General features: G+C 31.2%; 2 protein-coding genes across 5 annotated transcripts; both read right to left on the reverse strand.

Moving 5' to 3' along the window:
- Positions 1-121: 121 nt before the first annotated feature.
- Positions 122-5,367, reverse strand: LOC112693088 (peroxidase-like). The gene is made up of 13 exons (XM_025567990.1): positions 5,196-5,367; positions 5,018-5,132; positions 4,676-4,881; positions 4,378-4,551; positions 3,295-3,473; positions 2,894-3,092; positions 2,275-2,472; positions 2,031-2,178; positions 1,726-1,882; positions 1,387-1,560; positions 1,077-1,275; positions 842-944; positions 122-405 (listed from the first exon to the last, which is right to left on the reverse strand). Exons 1-13 carry the CDS (start codon positions 5,284-5,286, stop codon positions 342-344), a joined length of 2,007 nt encoding a protein of 668 aa, XP_025423775.1. The 5' UTR covers positions 5,287-5,367; the 3' UTR covers positions 122-341.
- Positions 5,368-7,974: 2,607 nt separating this feature from the next.
- LOC112693089 (serine/threonine-protein kinase Nek8) lies at positions 7,975-18,728 on the reverse strand. 4 transcript variants are annotated; one of them, XM_025567992.1, is made up of 17 exons: positions 17,871-18,024; positions 16,430-16,530; positions 16,034-16,201; positions 15,845-15,974; positions 15,602-15,758; positions 15,275-15,460; positions 13,465-13,603; positions 13,264-13,392; positions 12,961-13,157; positions 12,726-12,841; positions 12,535-12,652; positions 12,314-12,441; positions 11,610-11,745; positions 11,349-11,514; positions 9,192-9,410; positions 8,623-8,700; positions 7,975-8,559 (listed from the first exon to the last, which is right to left on the reverse strand). In XM_025567992.1, exons 1-17 carry the CDS (start codon positions 18,022-18,024, stop codon positions 8,365-8,367), a joined length of 2,517 nt encoding a protein of 838 aa, XP_025423777.1. In that variant the 3' UTR covers positions 7,975-8,364. The 4 variants fall into 4 exon arrangements, with proteins under 4 accessions (XP_025423777.1, XP_025423779.1, XP_025423778.1 ...); XM_025567993.1 differs by having other exon boundaries at positions 8,467-8,559; positions 9,184-9,410; positions 17,871-18,725; XM_025567995.1 differs by lacking the exons at positions 7,975-8,559; positions 8,623-8,700 and adding an exon at positions 11,241-11,316 and having other exon boundaries at positions 9,323-9,410; positions 11,416-11,514; positions 17,871-18,728.
- Positions 18,729-19,476: the final 748 nt, after the last annotated feature.

Genomic DNA, 19,476 nt, shown 5'->3' on the forward strand with positions numbered 1-19,476 from the left:
ATACCAATATATATATTTTATTTATGTAAATTTAATTATGTATATGAGAGACAAAATTCTAATAATAGTAAATATTATTAGTAGTCATTTGATCGGGAAAAACTAATGTCAACTATTATCATATTTGTAATTTTGCAAAAAATTTATTTTGTTTTCATTTACAGTGACTGTGAATAGTTTATATGATAATGTTTTAGTATGATACGCTTTTAAATTACAAGCAAATAATGTTTATACAAGCATAATGAAGCATTAAGTCAATTTCATTAATTAATATAATGAGGTTGACCAATATAATTTGCATTTAATGACAATTATATGATAATACTGTTTGATTTTAACTATTCTTCTTTCCAAGCATCCAAATTCAACTTTGGTATACTCTTGCAAGTTACCAACTGATTACTGAAAAAATAAATTAAATTTTAATTATTACAATATCATAGATCATATTGTGTTTCTTTATAGTTATTATTTCAATTATTATAAGATGCTAAAATTAAACTTTAACTATTTTTTTTTTAGTTGTTAAATTATTTATTTAACTATTTATTTAGTTATTAAATTGTTTATTTAAAAATAAAAATAATTATTTAATATTACTAAATGATTCAATTTCAATAGAAATGTTTTGACTATTCATCAGGATACGATAATTATGTTTAAATTAAAAAAAAAACCTTATTTACAATATAATAATTTATAGAGTTTTGAACCTGTTATTTACATAAATATATATTTTTTTACATTATGAACATTTATAATACATCTTGCAATTCAATTGAATTATATTTAACACTGAGAATCGTGATAATTTATGGTAAACATTATTTTTAAATACCATTTACTCGGCACATCAAAAGCATTTCGTTGTACAGTCTGAATATTTGATGTCATACACGTAATAAGAGCCAGTGTCGTTTTTCTAATTTCCTTAAGTTGATCTGCTCCAATACATTAAAATATTAATATTAATTAAGTATTAAATAATGTTAAGGTTAAGATAATGGAATGGTTTGTTAACACGAATAATTGTAATTAATGTGGATCGACAATAAAACTGAACATTTTTTCACCTGAGCTAAAAGTACCGGTCTGGTTGCCGAATTCGTAATAAAATCGATCACCAAACTTCCACCTGAAAAACATTTCTCCGATGATGCACTGGAACGTGTGGCCTAATATGGCTCCAGGTTTTGGCTTTTCCAAGAGACCTGCTGGGTAATAATCTATATCGTTCACGTTTTCATAGAGGTTGGCTAAGACGTCGACATTCTTGAAAATATACACATATAGTTGTTATTCGAATTATTATTGTTCGATAAATTGGCGTGCGGTATCAATAAGCTACACATTTATGAATAGAATGAAAAGTGTCAAACTTACCTTTTTATCTATTTGATCGGTCAAATCATCAAAGGTTTTAGCTTCCCTCAGTCCGCACAGTTTCCTGTACGTATTATAAGAAGGCAATCCAAAATCTCTACCTCGTTCTATATCAATAGACACCAAGTCGAGACCCATTGTTTTGTTTGGGATTCTAAATAAATATTCACTGACCTAAAAAAAAAGCCAAAAATACTTCCATTCATTATTGATATAATATGTTATTTACACTCGTATATTATGTGTTTCTTTGTTACCGAGATTGTAATTTTACCACTCGGGCGCATTTTTCGTGATTTTACGGTAACTTCCTATGTAATAAAAAACAGTAAAACTTACCTCTTCTGTGAAGAATTGATCTTGTCCTTGTGCGTGTTGAGTAAGCAATCCTCTTAAGAAGCTATCGTAATTGTCTTTTCTCTGCACTATGTCAGTTCTTATATAAAAATCACTTAGACGCATTTTCGACGTAACTGATCTGGCTTCACTGACCAAACTATAAAAAGAAAAATTATCTCTAAGAACAAATTAACTAACGAAACTAACGAAAATAATTTGCCTGACATTTTTTTTTTTTATAATTTTTTTTAGATAATTTAACCTTTTAAGTGAGGGAGGGAGATAATCTTAAATATTTATATTACTCTATAAATCCTTGTATGTAGCTATGAAGAGATCTGAAGGCAGCAGCAGTAAAACTGGTAAAAGTAGTTGGGTTTAAAAATTGATTATAATTTAAATCATATCCTTCTTTCAATGGTAGTAACTTGTTTGCTCTGGAATAATCTTTCCCTGCAAATTGAAATTAAGACATATTACACTGTATAATGTTAAATCTACTTATTTTAGATACAATCTAAAATTCTTTGCTTTTGAATATAGTTTTACCTAATAGTATCGGAACAAATTCGTTATAAGTAACATGCTGATACATTGCAATGAGTAATCTTCTGGCTTCTTGATAAATTCGCTCATCGTTCCATGTTGGATTTATTATTTTTAATTGATCGCATAAAGTGTTATGCAGTCTTAGCATGGAGATTGTTTGAACTGACATATCTGGATGTTGGTTTACTCTTAAATCTCCTATTTTAATTAGTAAACAAATAAAAGTAGGTAGTAACTTATTATATTATTTATATTAATAAGTTAAAGGAGAAGCTTAGTAATTGTTATAAAAAATTAGGTACCTTAACTAATTATTCAACGCAGATTATTACATTAAATGAAATTTCTAACATCATGATTGGTATAAATACAACATTTTCAACAAATTTAAAAAAAATATATTTTGCATAGTAGACGTTTTTAATTTAAGACATTTTATGTTTTCTGACTTAATTAATTATTCATTTGTACATAAATACATGTTTAATACATTTTTTATTAATGCTTTGGCTTTTATATGAACTAATGACTTATAATACATTGACTAGGAAAAAATAAATAGAAGATCCTTTAGTGCATTATATTCTTATAATTGTTATATTAACATGGTAATAATTACCGGAAACGTAGCAAACTGTGTTATCTTTAGCCACGTTACAAGACTGAGTTGAATTTTTCACATTGGGTAAGTATGAATTTCCGTCTTCTCCCACTTGACTTCTGAGTCTGCCGTTAGTGAAAGTTCGCAAAGAACGTGCCGTCTTATCGTCTGAACCGTATAACAAAGAAGCGTCGATAAAACTGGTGACTCCGATTCGCTAAAAACCATAACCAATACAAATGTTCAATAAAAATATTTATAAAGTTGTTTATCTTATGGAGGATACATGATAATAAATTTAATTGGTATGAGAAATTAACTACGGGTAAAAAAAAAATAAAAGTTATTCAGACGAAAACACGAGTTTTTTGTAGAATGTTGAATTTCATAGTGCAAAACGCATTTCAATAGTAACATACTTTTCTGACTGGTTTGATTTGACAACCAATGTCTGCGGTGTCCGATGCTCGCTGAGTGGATAAACATCGATTTTTGGAATCTGGATCGTCTTTAGGGGTCATAATTTTAAGACATTCTTTCGGCAGGACTTCTGGAGCAGAACCATCTGGATTGCAACACGCTAATGCTTTTCCATTACCTTTTGTAATACATTAATATCTATAGGCAACTTTACAAACTTATTGTTGAATGTAATATTATAACAGTATCAAAATAAAAGGCTACAATTTGTTTGGGTTTCAACAATTTTGAACATCGAGTTATGTGTTCTACCATATGATATTATTTACGTAGGAACTCAATGTCATTTATCAAATATTTATTTCTATGTTTATCACATCAAGTATTTTCATAATTATGTATTGGCTTATAATTCGACGATATTATCTCAACCCCTGGTTCGCGGATTAATTATTGTAGAAACGTCAAAATTAGAATGATATTCATAGTTCTATAATACGTATTTTTTTCTTTTCGACGGCCAAATTTATTTTAGTCAAAATACTGCTATGCAGTACAACTGAGAAAAGTTGTTTTATGCATTGATTTTGGTGTTGAAGTTTGAAATTTTAATACTTCGAAATACAGATGTCAAATTTAAATCCAATCATTACTAATATGTACGAAAAAGTCAAAAAAATGATTCAAATAAACACTAATGAATTCGTAAAATCATGATTAACTTATTGCCGAGTTCTAAATACAACCCCGTTAACCAACACAGCACTTGCGTGAGTACATTCTATTTACGTGTTAAACATTTACATTATTTAACGGCAGTAAAAAGAAAATGAATTGTAAGTTGATGTTTTTCATGCACACGCAAGAAGATAGTCGTAATATCTTGCGAGCAGTGGTCGATTAGGATTCGAAGAAAAAAAAAGAATACTATTTCCGAACACGCGCTAGTTACAGCTGAATGGCATAAAATAGCTCGCGCAACCAAAAGCGTATAACCGTGCGAGCTAACTTGCACAGCTGCTGCGTTGTCGATCGGCCGGGATCAGCAGTCCCATAGGACTCACGGTCGGATAGGCACTCACTGGAAGTTTTGGATATCGTCAGTTCCGTGTCGTGCGCGATCATTTGACCGAATTGCATGACGTACAGATTATGCTTGGGAGCCGGTCGGTCCATGTCTTTGAACAGAGTGGTTCGCACGTGCCTGGCGTTCGGCAGGTCGCGACCGGACGCGGCTTTCCTCGGCTCGTCCCTGCCTGTTCACAACGACAATCGAACATGTAGTACGCGGTGCGCAGCGGGCAGCGGGTCGGGTACACGGCCAAACAGCTAGGTTAGGTTGCGTGGCAAACACGTGTACCGGTTCCGGTCGTCACGTACCGTCCGAGTAGTCCGCCTGGACGATGCGCGTGCTCGCCGTGTTCGACTGCCCCCATACCGGGAATATCAGGTTGTTGCAGCCGCCGTCGGTGGACCGGAACCGAGCGTCGGGATTGCACTTGGGCTTGGGAAAACACTGGTCGCCGAGATCGATGTCTTGCGGTGACAGCAGCCCTCGGTCGGAATCCGACGAGTCCATCAGCGACCTGTATTGCACGCACATGCAATGCCGTTATTTTCACGTGTCCCGTCAGAGAACGAGAAAAAAAAAAAAAAAAATAAAAAAATAAAAACGTATGCGCGTATCACCACGACGCCAATAAATAATGTGTGTTTATTCACGGTATTTTCGACTGGTTCGGATCCGACTCGTCTCGTGCGCTTTTTTCGGGCCGCGTCTCCGTCCGGCCGCCGTCTTCCTTGTCCACGTCGCGCGCGCACCGCGATCCCGGTCGATCTGCATCCGTCAAAACGATCGATGAGAACGCCGGAACGACGTAACGTAAATCCCTAGGTTTACCTGCACCGCCGTCGGAGTGGCACGCGACGGCCACGAGTAAACCGAAGAAGACCGCGGCAACCCTCTTCGTCGTCATCGTCGTCGTCGTCATCGTTGTCGTCGTCGTCGTCGTCGTCGTATTGTACCGGTACTTATCGACAACGTCCCGGGGCCCCTACTGAAACGCACCGGGATACGGACTGTATATATTTCGATCCGATAGCCGTATAATTACCGTACGCGATATCGGTTATTTATTGTAATATCCTCGAACAATGGTGCCCCGCAAGTACATAAATAATTAACCATCTTATCGTCGTTTGAGATACATATGATTTTTTTTTTTTTCTTTTAGAATTTAATGTCACACGACATTGCGATTAGAGACCGTCTGACAGTTCCCCGTACCTTAATAAGGATTTTCATGCGAATACCGAACACGGTTCATTATTATTATAGTTCACCAGTGAACACATTCGGACGTCTACGTTTGCCACTTACGTATCATTGTTGTATTAACTAAGCTCGACGATGTGTGCAAGAATAATACTAGTATAAATTCTATAATACATATATATATATATAAACTTGCCGACCCGGTAATGCTATACTATTGTTAGATTTCAGTACATTTATACATGTTTAGGAATATGCGAAGGGTTTGATACGGAATTGTATCAGATAATTTTATATATAAGTGTGGAATATATTTTTTTTGTTATGATGTATGATTTTTATTTTTTTCGTCAATTATTTCAATTCGTCTTGAACATTAAATATTTCTGGACACAGCACGTTAAGTGTCCCGTCTTATGGAGCCAATAGATTTTATTTGAATGTGACACGTGACAGAGCTACGTATCATTGGCCATGGGAAAAAACTGGACGGTTAGGCCTAAATAACGTTTAATTTTTGACCCTGTGCCTTATTAATAGTTATTGCAAAGCTTAATTTCGTGGGGAATTGCAGCCGCCTAAACTGGAATGGCAAATTTATTGGTATCATTGGTATTCTAGGAACCAAGACCGTTTCCCTAGCTCCACAACCAGTACGGGTTATACACTCAAGTAGACAGTTTTTTAAAGATTTTATTTGTAACCTTGTACCATTGAATAATTTTGGTGGACTTAAGTTCCGAAAAATAATTAAAGGAGAACCTACCTTTAGAATTAATTTGTATGGTAGAGTCCTTGAAGTAGATAAAGAGTTTAAAAATTCAGTTGGATAATATATCATTTCATTTGATTCTAAAACAGTGTCAACGGAATGGTAAACTTTTGTTAGTGCATTGAATTTTAACAGTATCAAGTCATTTATTTTATTGACTTGTTCGTTAGTTGGTGACAATATTGCTCTTTTTTTGAATCCAAATTGACTTTTTAGTCAAAATTTTAGGTAAATTTGGGTAAATATTTTCAATTAGGTTCAGCAAATTAGACATAAAAAAACAAAGCTTAGACAAATCAATTTACTATTTCTAGTCAGTGACTGACCATTACTAACACTGAGTAAAACATCAGCAAAAGGCTTATTATCTTGGTCAGATGATTCTTATATTAGTTTTTAGTTTCAATTTAGTTATATCTGGCCAAATATAAGATTTCTTTAATGATACATTGATTTCATCAACTCTCGTTGCTTTTACTACAACTGGCAAGATTTGACGAAAATCTTCAGAAATTATGACTGTACAGCTACCCATTAATGTATTTTTATCACGTAAGTCCAACAAGGTTCTCTATCCAATGCCTATCCAATTTTGTGGGACGTGGATGCTTCGTCCCAAACAATGAATTTTAAATGAAAAATTTAAATTCAATTTAAATAACTCGTGAGTTTAATGATTCCCCTAGATTAACTAAATTATAAGCAATTACTAAAAAATTACTTAAAACATTATTCGAGACGGATTTACACAGTTGATCTTGATTAAATTGACTCTATACTATCGTCGCAATATTTCAGAGTTTTTTAACAACTTAAACAAACTGTTTATGAAACATCAGCATATTTCATTTATTAAAATTTGATTTATTATTTTTGAATTAATTAATATAAAATGAATTAAACGGTTCGTTAAAAAATAACATAGAGTAGGCATACACATTTTTATTTAATGATTTTTTTTTTTATTCATGATATAGACTTAAAATGTAGAGTATCAAAATTAGTAACATTGATCTGTTTTTCAGTGCGAATTATTCAATTAATATTAATATTCAAACATTTGAAAGTATCAAATTCATTCGAAAAAAAAAAAATAAAATAAGTACGTTATCTACATAAAATATTGTAACTTTCTTTTTTTCCGTTTAACTAAATAAAATAAAAACATGTATTTCATTAACTTGAAACCATAGTTTTTATAGTAAAAAAATTAATAAAATATTAGTTTTTTATACAATAAATTGGAAAGTCATTTAATTAAAGTTTATATAATACATATATATATATAAAGATTTTTAATAATATTCTTAATAGATCTTCATATGATTAAACCCGTTGAAAGATTAGGTAATTATTGAAAATGTTGAGAAATGTTAAAATGACAAACATAATATTTTTAACCAGTTCATATTCAGATAATTATATAATTAAAGGTTCAACATTTTTAATGTTTTGAATTAATTAATACCATTTTAGTTGGTCGTTTAAAAAAATGACGTGTGAAATACTAGAAATTCAAATCAAATATTTCAATTATTGAGCAATAGATTATTGACAATTTTATGTTTTTTAATTTTGTTGAATATTCAATATTTTTAACGATTTATAAAATATTATACTAAATACCAATTAGGCAAATTATTGATGGTGATCAAATATGGCATAAGATTTTGGTTAAATCATCACTAATCGCCAAAAACAAATGTAACTGTCTATTAATAAATATTAAAATGATTAAAATAACAAAATAACTATAATTCATACCCCATCATTACTTTATATATATATTCTATCATTTAACGTTTAAGTAATTAAGCAATAGGAACATTTGTTATGTGTAAAAAAGTCAAACTGAATATTATATACAGTTTAAAGCATTCTAGATTGATAAAAGTTTTAAAATAATTTCGTTAGTTAGTAACTGTCATGATATACACTTCGTCACAGTTTAGTGGTAACATCATAAGTGTACATTTAAGAACTATAGTATACAATAATAAACTAATCAATGGTGAATATAATTTAACTATTGATCCTCAAAAATGTATCGACTGTTATCATTAAATTATGACCAACTGCCTCAAGTGAGTTTAAAACCAATAGTTGACCTTTATCAATTTGTTCATCCGTAGCATACAGTCCAAGAATAACTTTCGGTCGAGTAATGACTTCTGAAGTGAACATTGAAGTCATTTGTGTGATAGCTTTTGTATCCATCTATAAATCATTGAAAAATATAAAAAAAACGTGAAGTGAATGCTGAAATACTACGAAACTTACACAGAATCGTGTGCCACAGAACACGACAGCATTATCGTCGGTTCCAATCAGGGTATAAGTGGGACCACAGGCAATAATCTAAGAAATAATAAGTTGTAAAATTTATGTTATTTATGTTTTATAGACATTGAGGATTATTTTTGGGATAACGGTTATAATGAATTTTAATATTTATTTATTTTTTAATCATCATTGTATTTTAAGTAAATAAAAAAGTACGTTTCATAATTTTGCTTTTGAAATTAAAAACATTTTTGTATAATTTAATATTTCTGAATTCCGAAGGCATGTTATACTATTTTAAACTTATATATTAAATTATTAAAAGTATTTTACAAGTTTCGAAGCAAATAAAATATTATTTTTAAAATTATACTAACACTAAGTTTTATAGTTTTTAAATAACTTTAATTTTAATAATATGTTTTTATGATATTTAAAAAATGTATATGTCATAATATTTTCATGGCTATTTTTAGAATGTATTTTAAGTTTTTTTGTTTGAGCTTATTAATCGCACTATCTGTATGATAATAATTAACATATTATGTAATACGAAACTGATATACTTGTGCTTTGCTGTATCCAGGCAAACGAAGTAAATTCGGTTTGTTTTGAGATACATGTGGTTTTCCTCGTTGAGAGTAAATATTACTTCCCCAGATTACAACGTGTCCTTCCGAAGTTATAGCGGCACCATGGCACTCACCAAAACATATATTAGTCACTTTTAATCCTTCCAAGAATTTTACCTTGGTAAATAAACTTTCAAACGGCACTTCTTTAAACTGTAAATAATAAATGACAAATTAAACCACTGCAGATACAAATTAAAATTGATTGTGAGCCACAGTCAAATAAACATAAGCTACATACACTGAGTATTAGTGAATGTATAATCGCATATACCTGTACGCATTATTTGCCATGTATAAGGTACGTATTTTTCGAGCCTTATTTTCATACAGAACAAATTAATAAAAATAAATTCCAAACGATTGCATGACAAATATATAATTCATACGAAACGAAAATACATTTCTATACAATGAAAATAACGATTAAAACAATAATATACAAGTTTATTTGTATGGGAAAAAACATAAACTTCCGAGTACACGAAATAAATCGTAAATGTGTTCTAGAAGTCAAACAAGACAAGTTGATAATATGATAGTCGAAGGTAAATATAACCTAACCTATGTAATAAAACTTATAAAAGTTTAAGTCTGCATTAACCGTGTGTGTTTACCGCGGTCAAAATGTATTATGAGTACTGTTACATGACACCTAGACACACGGGGTAGTCTGCAGTATTTTTCGTAACCATTCTACATTAAGGCGTTTTTTAGCATCGTGATTTCGTAAGTATAAATAACAAACCTGTGTTTAGTTTGGGTTAGGTTTTAATTGATTATTGTAATAGTAGTCGGTCATGACTAAGTGCATTTGTTAGTTTGTTTTATATTTGATTGAAAGTTGTATCTTGAGCTATGATTAGTAAAATCATACGATCGACGAAGACGAAGCGCTATGCTCTATAAATTAATTTTCTTGAAATTGTGTGTTCACGCTCCATTTTTAACACATCAAATATTACTGTGAATATCTGTAGAAGTCAATTTTAGTTATATATGACATAGTCCAATAGTTAAACAATCCTAATTCCCAAGCTCAGAGATTATATATGCTCATTATTGCTTACCTAAGTAACTTTTCCATAAGCCTCCGTGAGCTGTTCTTTTAAACGATAAAATAATGAATAAAAAATATATAAGTTTATCAATATTAATGAACGGTGTGCCGTTGTTATTAAACGAATGGTCTTTAACTTATTTCGACTAACAATCCTTTTTATAAATTTGATAATGAATGAAGCGAGGTTAACACCCAAGTTAGACGATATATATAATAATAAAAAAAAACGTTCAACCGGACATCAGTAATACTGAAATAAAATTGGGTAAACACAAAACGTGACATATGGATATACACTTTATATAATTGTATAAACTACCTATTAAATGTAGATACCTTTATCGTGACCCAATATCGGGTCATGACCTGTAGGTTGAAGACCAATGAAATAAATAACATCGATGGACTGAATATAGTATAATATAGTATTCTATAAGGATTTTATTTCAAGCATTTTATGGTTTGAAACGAAAGATGTAACTTAGTTGAGTCTCAGATTAATTTAGGTACCTATTACCATGAGCATTATTTTGATAAAAAATGTATAAGTGTTGAAGTCTTCGCAGTAAAATACTAGTTTGCAAACTCATGGGATCTAATAAATACAATAAAAAAAAAAACTCTTCTGGAGTTAGTTAATTACAATAATTATTTTAACGCTAATTTAGAACTCTGAATCAAAAATATTTTAAGATTTGTTCTTTATTGTGTCATATTTTGTAAAATTCTGACGGTTATTATCGTTTCGACAAAAAAACATTTTTAAGCATATCTGCGATCAAAAATGTATCACAAACAGTTTTAATTTTGTTACAAACGGAAAAATGTTCATGTTATGTAGTATTTACCATTACCAAATAACATCTGGGACCAAACTAGCGTAGGACGTAAAATAATTCGGGACTTAACTGGTATGTTACCTTTTATTTTTGGGACCCAACTTGAATACATACACTGGAAACGAGAAGGCACAACACGGTTGTGTGGGCTAACCACCTTAAACAAATAATATACATCAATTTAATTACTTTGAGCTTGAACAAAGACGGTCGGTTTAAACCGAGTTTATTGCATTTGTTCAGTCCACATGCGTACACGTTTTGGTGCTCCGTGATAATGGCCGTGCAATCGGGACCGCATTGAATCGACGAAATGTTCTCGTCGAGGTGCCAGTTGACGAGAATCGGAAAACAGCTATAATTTACGTACAACAGTTCACATGACGAGATTAATTAACGTTAACGATGACTTCGAGTCACGGAAATAAGAGGGATGAAGGAGCAACTTGCCAGTCCTGTAGATTTCCCAGGCCCAGTTGACCGTAGTTTCCACGGCCCCAAGCGTACAGCTGTCCCTCGTTCGTCAGCGCCACCACGTGATGATTGCCGCAAGAGATTTTCACTACGTCTACTTTCAGTAAAAATTCTATTGAACATAAAAAATAATACACGACTAATCAGTTCAACGATATGTCCAAAAACAATCGGTCGATGTTGAGACCGCAGGTTACCCAGTTTGGCTCGTAATATCGGGTCCCTGACTAGGTATTTTTCAATGGACTCATGTTGAGGTAAACTATATATTCTAAGCATTAAGAGTAATATCATGTGAACAAATGGCAAAACGGACAATTCTACGTCGACAATCATTTTTCGGCCCATAACGTTAAAACCACATGGATTCTAATACTGCCTGGTCAGGTTAATTTTTATATTCTCACCAAAGATTAGTGATTATTTAGTGATGTCACAGATGTTAGATGACGATTATTATTTTGTTTTCTCGATTGTAGTTTTTAGATATTTTTTTCAACGTATTTATGAAAAGACCAAAAAAAATTGTAAACCATGTCAAATATCGTTTTTTATGATGACTAATGATAATTGTGTGTAATGCTAATTATAATCAATGTTCTTTCCCTTTTAACATCGAACATTTAAATGTTGCCCTTATAAAAATCACTCTCAACCGACTCATACTGCAGCTAACTAACCTATTAATTTCGGTCTGTTAACACTGTTCCAATCTCTATGGCCCAGCGCACCGTATTTTCCATCGCCGGTGGTCAGTACCAGACCCGTACTACTGACGAAGACACTGAAGTTTTGCCCGGCTCCCACTCTATTCGAAATAAAAAAAAAAAAAAAAAAAAATTAGATATATTCAGTATTCAATCGCTATGTAGTTTTAAGCGAAGTAGGATCGATTTATAACTGAGTAATGTGTTTGTCCAACAGAGCGACTGCGCATTGAGGATCGTTTTTCCACGGCGCTTCCTCACCATGTCCCAACTGGCCATGTTTGTCTTCACCCCAAGTGAAAACCGAATAGTCTAAGAACGCGAAAGCACAACAAACAAAATGTTCGAATTGAAACGTAAACATAATCTCCACGGAAATATTTACCACTCGTGAGAGCGATGAAGTGAGTTTGGCTCACCGCGAGCTGCAATATTTGAACCCTGAACGGCAGGTGAACTGGCTCCAGATTTGTCGGAGACGAAAACTGATACACTACCGATCTGTTCAAATGACATCATCAATAAGTCGGATAATAATCGAGCTTACAATTGCAGGAAAAAGCGGTATCTCGACAGCGTTATCTCATCGCGGTCTACGCTCCTATGTACGATATACCTACCTGTTTTGTAAATCTGTACTGTTCGGTTCAAATGCGTCTTCGATCAAATCGGAATCGGCGATGAACTCAATGAAATCAGGAACTACTTCCACCAAGTAATCGGCATCAGGCCGTCGGAGTGGATTTTTTTGCAACAAATCGTTGACCAATCGCTTCAGATTAGACGAATAACTCAATGGTATCGGTGCAAAATTTTCCTAAAAACCCAAAAATATATTGATAGTCATGGTTATACCTACACGATAATAAAAACGAAAAATAGCGTTCTAATTTAGTATGCGAATGATTTCGATGTCGATTTACTTTCGTAATAAAATGAATAAGCGCTGGTAGATTGGAAGCGTCGAAGGTGCGCTGAAGGCTCGTCATCTCGTACAGTATACAGCCCAACGCCCAAATATCCGATTTTTTATCGTATTGCTTACCCTCGCACTACGAATCAATAACGTTTTAGATGACTTTCCTTACGGCATCGGACTATAAAGTCTATACGAGTTTACTCACCATTTCTGGGCTAATGTAATACGGTGTCCCGACTACCGTCAACGCTTGTAACTTAGTCGTCATTATTTTCGAAATACCGAAATCTCCTAGTTTTACTTTACGATCTCTTGTTAGAAAAACATTCGTCGTTTTTAAATCTCTTGAAAAAAAAAAAATGGAAGCATTTTCAGCACGTTATTTCATAAACATGTAAACATCGTTTTTATGATAATTTATCAAGATAACGCTCAAAATTGGTCGTCCCTCAAACGCGCATTATCATATGTACACTAATAGCAATATATAGTAATTGTAAGCGCATTTGGCCAACCGGTATGCAATGAAAAAAAAAAAATAAATAAATATTGTTATTTATAAATGTTTATAAATTGAATTATTTATGTTTTATAATTTATAAAATTTGATTGATAGTTTAAACAAAAATTTAATACATTTGTTTGTACAATTCTGATGATCGAAATGTATCTATCTTGATAGATTTGTCAATATTAGTAAAATATTCATCTAAGATAAATGTTTAGATACCTTCTCATTATTTTTATAGGTAAGATTAAAAACGAATAAATAAATATTTAGGTGATGCGTTTATATAATTTATTTAGATATGTCTGAACACTGCTAATAGCTCGCTTATAGTTTGTGGAAAAATAGAATAATCAAATAGCGATTATCGTGTCGAACTTCGATTTATTCGTCCCGCCCAGGTCACGGTATCATAAATATTTTGTTGCCGTTCCACAGCGAGTTACAGTAAATATTATTATTCTTTACAGGTCACAGACCTTTTGCGCGGTGTCGATGTAGGGTAGCGCGGAACCGACCTTTCGGACGAGTTATTCTAATGTAATATAAAGAACGGTTCCCTTTGCCCGTCGACGTACATATCATGTTTCTATAATAAAAGCACGCATTAATATATACTCAATCCATAACACTTGTCACCCAATTTTTTTTTTTTTTAATTCACCTACAATTTCCTTAAAACTCAACGATCAATCTAAATAAACGCGTTACTGATCTGACATCGATAAGTGATTGCAGATCCAAAGAGTAAAGAACCACCATGCATACGAGCGATTGATAAATTAATATCAGCACACATCCTATATTATGCTGTTATAGCCTTCGCGAGCAGTTTATCCAAAGTGTCTCCATAGGTCTCCACTACATGATAGCGCTTGAGATGATGTAAATCAGTAATTGTCAAACTAAACTGCTAAATAAAAATAACTACTGTACTTTTGTTCGAGCGCAGGGGCGACTCTAGGGGGAGCTAGGGGCCGCAGCCCCCTCCCAAGTCCGTACCGTATTTATAAAAAAATGTATACTGTTAACGAAAAATGCATATTATGTACTATCATACGACACGCACAAGTATGAAGATAGAGCCATAGAGGTATGACGGTTGAAAGGAGTTTCTCCACACTTTGAAGACTAAAAACCTGGCTTCGTTCAATGATGAATGAAGATAGACTATCAGCATTATGTCTAATTAATGTATATCATAAAGTAGATATTCTAGATCAAATAGATCATATTATTGATATTTTTGTCAATTTTAAAAATACACAACTTGAATTTGTGTTGTAAAAATTGTTGTTTTCTTTTTGTTATAAGATTTTGTGAAATTACAACTCGGCCCCCCTTCTAACCAAGGCTCTGGAGCCGCCCCTATTCGAGCGTTTAACAAAATTAAATTTTTACAAATAACTTTGTGCAAATAATACGTAGGTATACTACTTTTACGATTTACATAGTTGAAAAGCTCGAAAAATTTTACTTTCATAAAAATATATCATTTTATGTATACCTGTGCAATATGTTGCGTTGATGAATGCATTGGATGGCTTTGGACATTTGTAAGAACATTTCTAAGATTTGTCTCTCTGGTAATAAAGTCGTTTTGTGTCCAATCAGATACTCTGCTAGAGTACCACCGTCCGCGTATTCCATTTCAATCATGAGAACACCATCAATTTCAAAACTTCCGTAGTAGCTTTATGACATTGAAAACAAACGAACAATATAGAACAATATTTATTATCAACCCTAGAGTTTCAAAACCTTATTGTGTTTTTGCTTTTGAACAATACAATCAACACGCGTCACTACAGTATAAGTCGTATGTAAACAATACCTTATTATATTTGGATGACTGAGTAACGATAAGACTTTCGCTTCGTTCAAAGCAAGTTGTCGCTCTTGTGCCGTCATATCTAACATATTTATTTGCTTGATGACCACTAAGTTATTTTTATTCGTATTTCGGTACAAAGTCGCCACCCCGAACGCTCCTGTATCATTGTAAAAATACAATAGTTGAACAGACTTTAACAGGTATACGATCCCACGTACTATATGTTAACATTCGTACACTTACCTTTCCCTACGGTTCTAATCCGTTGATAGCCGTCCAAAGCAGTCTTGGTAGACCGCGTATCGGTCGAGTTGAAATACAATTCTCCGTAGTACTCCTCTCCCGTCAAATCGTCCCATATCCCTACGTCACACTAAAATATTTTTGTAGAAGAACATTTACGACGATCAAATTATATATGACTAGGTATACTTGGGTCAAATGCCGCAGAGCTACACATAACTGATATTTTACGCAGCTCGACGCCAAACGACTATTGAAAAAATCTAGTCTAGATGATCCGAATTGACAGTAATCTGACAACGACTTAATGAAATAATTTATATCTGGATCATCGATGATGCTATCGCCATTCAGAACCTAATAAAATATTTTTAATACATAGCGTATTATGTTGTATACGTTTAGCGTTTATTATTTGAATTGTTATTAGTATTATTATTATTTAATTGTTTGATATACATCCGAATTTCGATACTTCAAAACTTGAAGTTTAAATTCAATTTTAATTCAATAATTATTCAATTATTATTAATCAGGGTTAATATTTTAGATTATTTTTTTTCTGTAGAAAACTAAATCGTATACTTTATCGTCTGCAGAGCAAATATAGAATTGTGTTTCGTCCGAGTGTACTAGAATGGCAATACTTTTCACTTTCCGATGTTGCATTTTGTCATCCACTTTTGCTATAAAAATAGTAAAAAAAAAAAAGTTGTGGTGTTTAAGTATTTACTTCATAGTATTATTCAAAAGTAACGATGAACTCTAATACATTATTTTAATTGTCAACATTTAACACTTTAGCAAAATTTTGCCCAGAATCATTTAAACGAAATAAATTAAACAATATTATCAATTTCTCTACACTTTAAAGATTTATTTAAAAATAAAATCATTCATATGCTATAAAAATATGCAAACAACAAAGAGTAAAAAAATATTAATATTACGTACTATGTATATTTTAATCTAATTGACAACTATGATATTTTATAAAATAATAAAAAATTTAATTAAAATTAATAATTATTAAATAATTAACATTCGTAATTTAGTATATAAATAAATAAATAGTTTATAAATGAAATAAATAAATAAATGCTTGAAATATCAAAATAATTAATTAACGAATTTTTTAAAATGTTAAACAGTAATACTTATAATGTAAAAATCGCTTTTTAAACTAATAATAATAATTTAATCGAACGTTTAAATAATAGAAGTAAAAACTTCACGAAAATGTTTCCTTTTTGAAAATTCTGGTATGTACAAACTTAAATGTAATTATTATAAATTTCATTCAGATAAGACAAATAGAAATTTTAAATAAGATTAAAGAACACAATTCGGGAATAAAATTAAAAATACTGCTTCTAATTCAAATTTTGTTAAACATGTTTTAAAAAATAACCATAATCTAAATTTTGTTATCAATGAAATAGTATAGAAATATTAAGTACTCAAAATAATGTTTACATTGATTTAGTTTTAGAAAAGTAATACATACATAATAAAATAAAGAAAAATAATTTTCTATATCAAAACATTTTAGATAACAATTTATAATAATAATTAAAGTATTTATACTCCTTAACATAAGCTTTGTCTAATAAGAACTCAATTTAAATAATCTTTCCTATTAAAATAAATTATCTCTATGTAAAACGACCAATTTTTTTCAATTTATTCCTTCCTTTAATTGTTTGTATTCAGTCGCGATTTTATTGACTTTGTAACCTAATCTGAAGATGAATATTTAATTCGAAACCGGTCGTACTAACAAATGTAATAATACTCTAGGCTATGCATTTATTTATTTATTTCTATACTAAAACTATTTGTTTATTTATTTATAAACTATAATATTTTGTTGTACAATTTACTATTATTGTTTTAGTACTAAGTTTTTAATGACTGTATTTGTCAGTAATAAAATATGGGTAATATAATATAGTAATATGAGTATAATACCGATAGGTATTTATTTATTTGAAATATTATAATAATATTATAGATAGGTACGTACAAATAATGTCGTCCAGCGAAGATGTATCATAGTTATATCTTACAACGAACACGCCAGGCAAGGTATTTTTCACTGCATTCGTAAACTCCGGTGCCCGGTTTGAAACTATCAACAGACGATTTGATTTCACACCGTAGTACAAATTATAATTCATTACTGAGTGACGATGAACGCTCAACTATAATGGTTTGAAGCAAATGCGAAGTACCCATCCGAATAATTTGAACGGTGTTTTTGAACCCGCATATATATACGATCTCATTGTATGTTGCCGTAAACGTTACTAGGGTAACTGATAAAAAATAAAAAAAAAATGAAAAAGAAAAAAAAAGTCATAACACGCACAGCCCTCGGTAAAGCGTTTTTAACCGTATTGAAATGGTGTCCTGAATTAAAATTAAAAAAAAACAACAACGGACAGGTCACCGTGCGGTTATTGAGGAATATCGATTAGTAACCGATTCCGGATGGGTTGTACAGATAAGGTAGATACCTATAATAGTTCTGTATACTTATTGACGTAGGGTTAAAATCAAGAATTGGCATTCTCACCCCTGCGTCATAGTATAAAATTCTATAAGTTACACATATTGTTTTAACTGGGCTCTAGTAGTATTGTCAAGACGACTTCACATGATTATCACGTGCGTAATAACGACGGGACGCATATTCAAATAACAAATTAAGAAAGTGTAGAAATTAATGTAAATATTTTAACGTTTAATGATTACGTGTGTTGGCTGGTTAGTTTTGCCTAAGTCATTGAGTAGGTTAAGAATAAAATTATTTTTATATTTCGTATAATTATTGGTAATATAAGTATCCAATTTATGTTTCAATCCTCTATATAGTTAATATTTTTTGACAATATATAAACTGGTTGTCTTGATTCAAATTATTATACATTTTTGGATAACTCAACGAAATATCCGATTTCACCAAAATATAATTTTCCAATGCTTATAAGAAATGTTGTGTTTTTTTTATTGTTGATATATTTACCTTCAACTATAAGATCAACTTAAAGGAGTATTCTAAATATACTCTAAATAAAATAATAAATAAATAAATATAACCTATTCCGAATGAAATTTTGAAATTAAAAATCAAATATTTTATTGGACTGTAATCGACTCAAAGAAAAAGGGAATTCACATTATTTATAACACATGATACAACAATATTTCAAAAATTGTACTATATTTATGAAATTCCCATATAAATAGTTCATCAGTAAATATTTCAAATTATGAAGATTAATACTTTTAAAATACCAACAAAATAACTAATATCATTTACTCAAAAATCATCCCTTCATTCAGAATTTAAAATATGTTATTTTATTGTTGTATCCTTCAATGTAAGTATCATGGAATACGGATAAAAACTATATTAAATTAGATTTGCTATCTTGTGATCATTGTGAGAACTTGATATAAACGTAATAATGGTTAGGTTAATTATCAAAGTCTTGTGTTTCTATATATTCTATACTTATATGGTACAGTTAATATTACAAATCAAATATGTATATAAATATTATACATGCATATTTATCATAGACCATGGTATACGGAAGGAATAAATACTTGTAAACGATAAAGAA

The sequence above is a fragment of the Sipha flava genome, unplaced genomic scaffold (assembly GCF_003268045.1).
Source record: "Sipha flava isolate LNK unplaced genomic scaffold, YSA_version1 80_pilon_pilon, whole genome shotgun sequence".
NCBI lineage: Eukaryota > Metazoa > Arthropoda > Insecta > Hemiptera > Aphididae > Sipha > Sipha flava.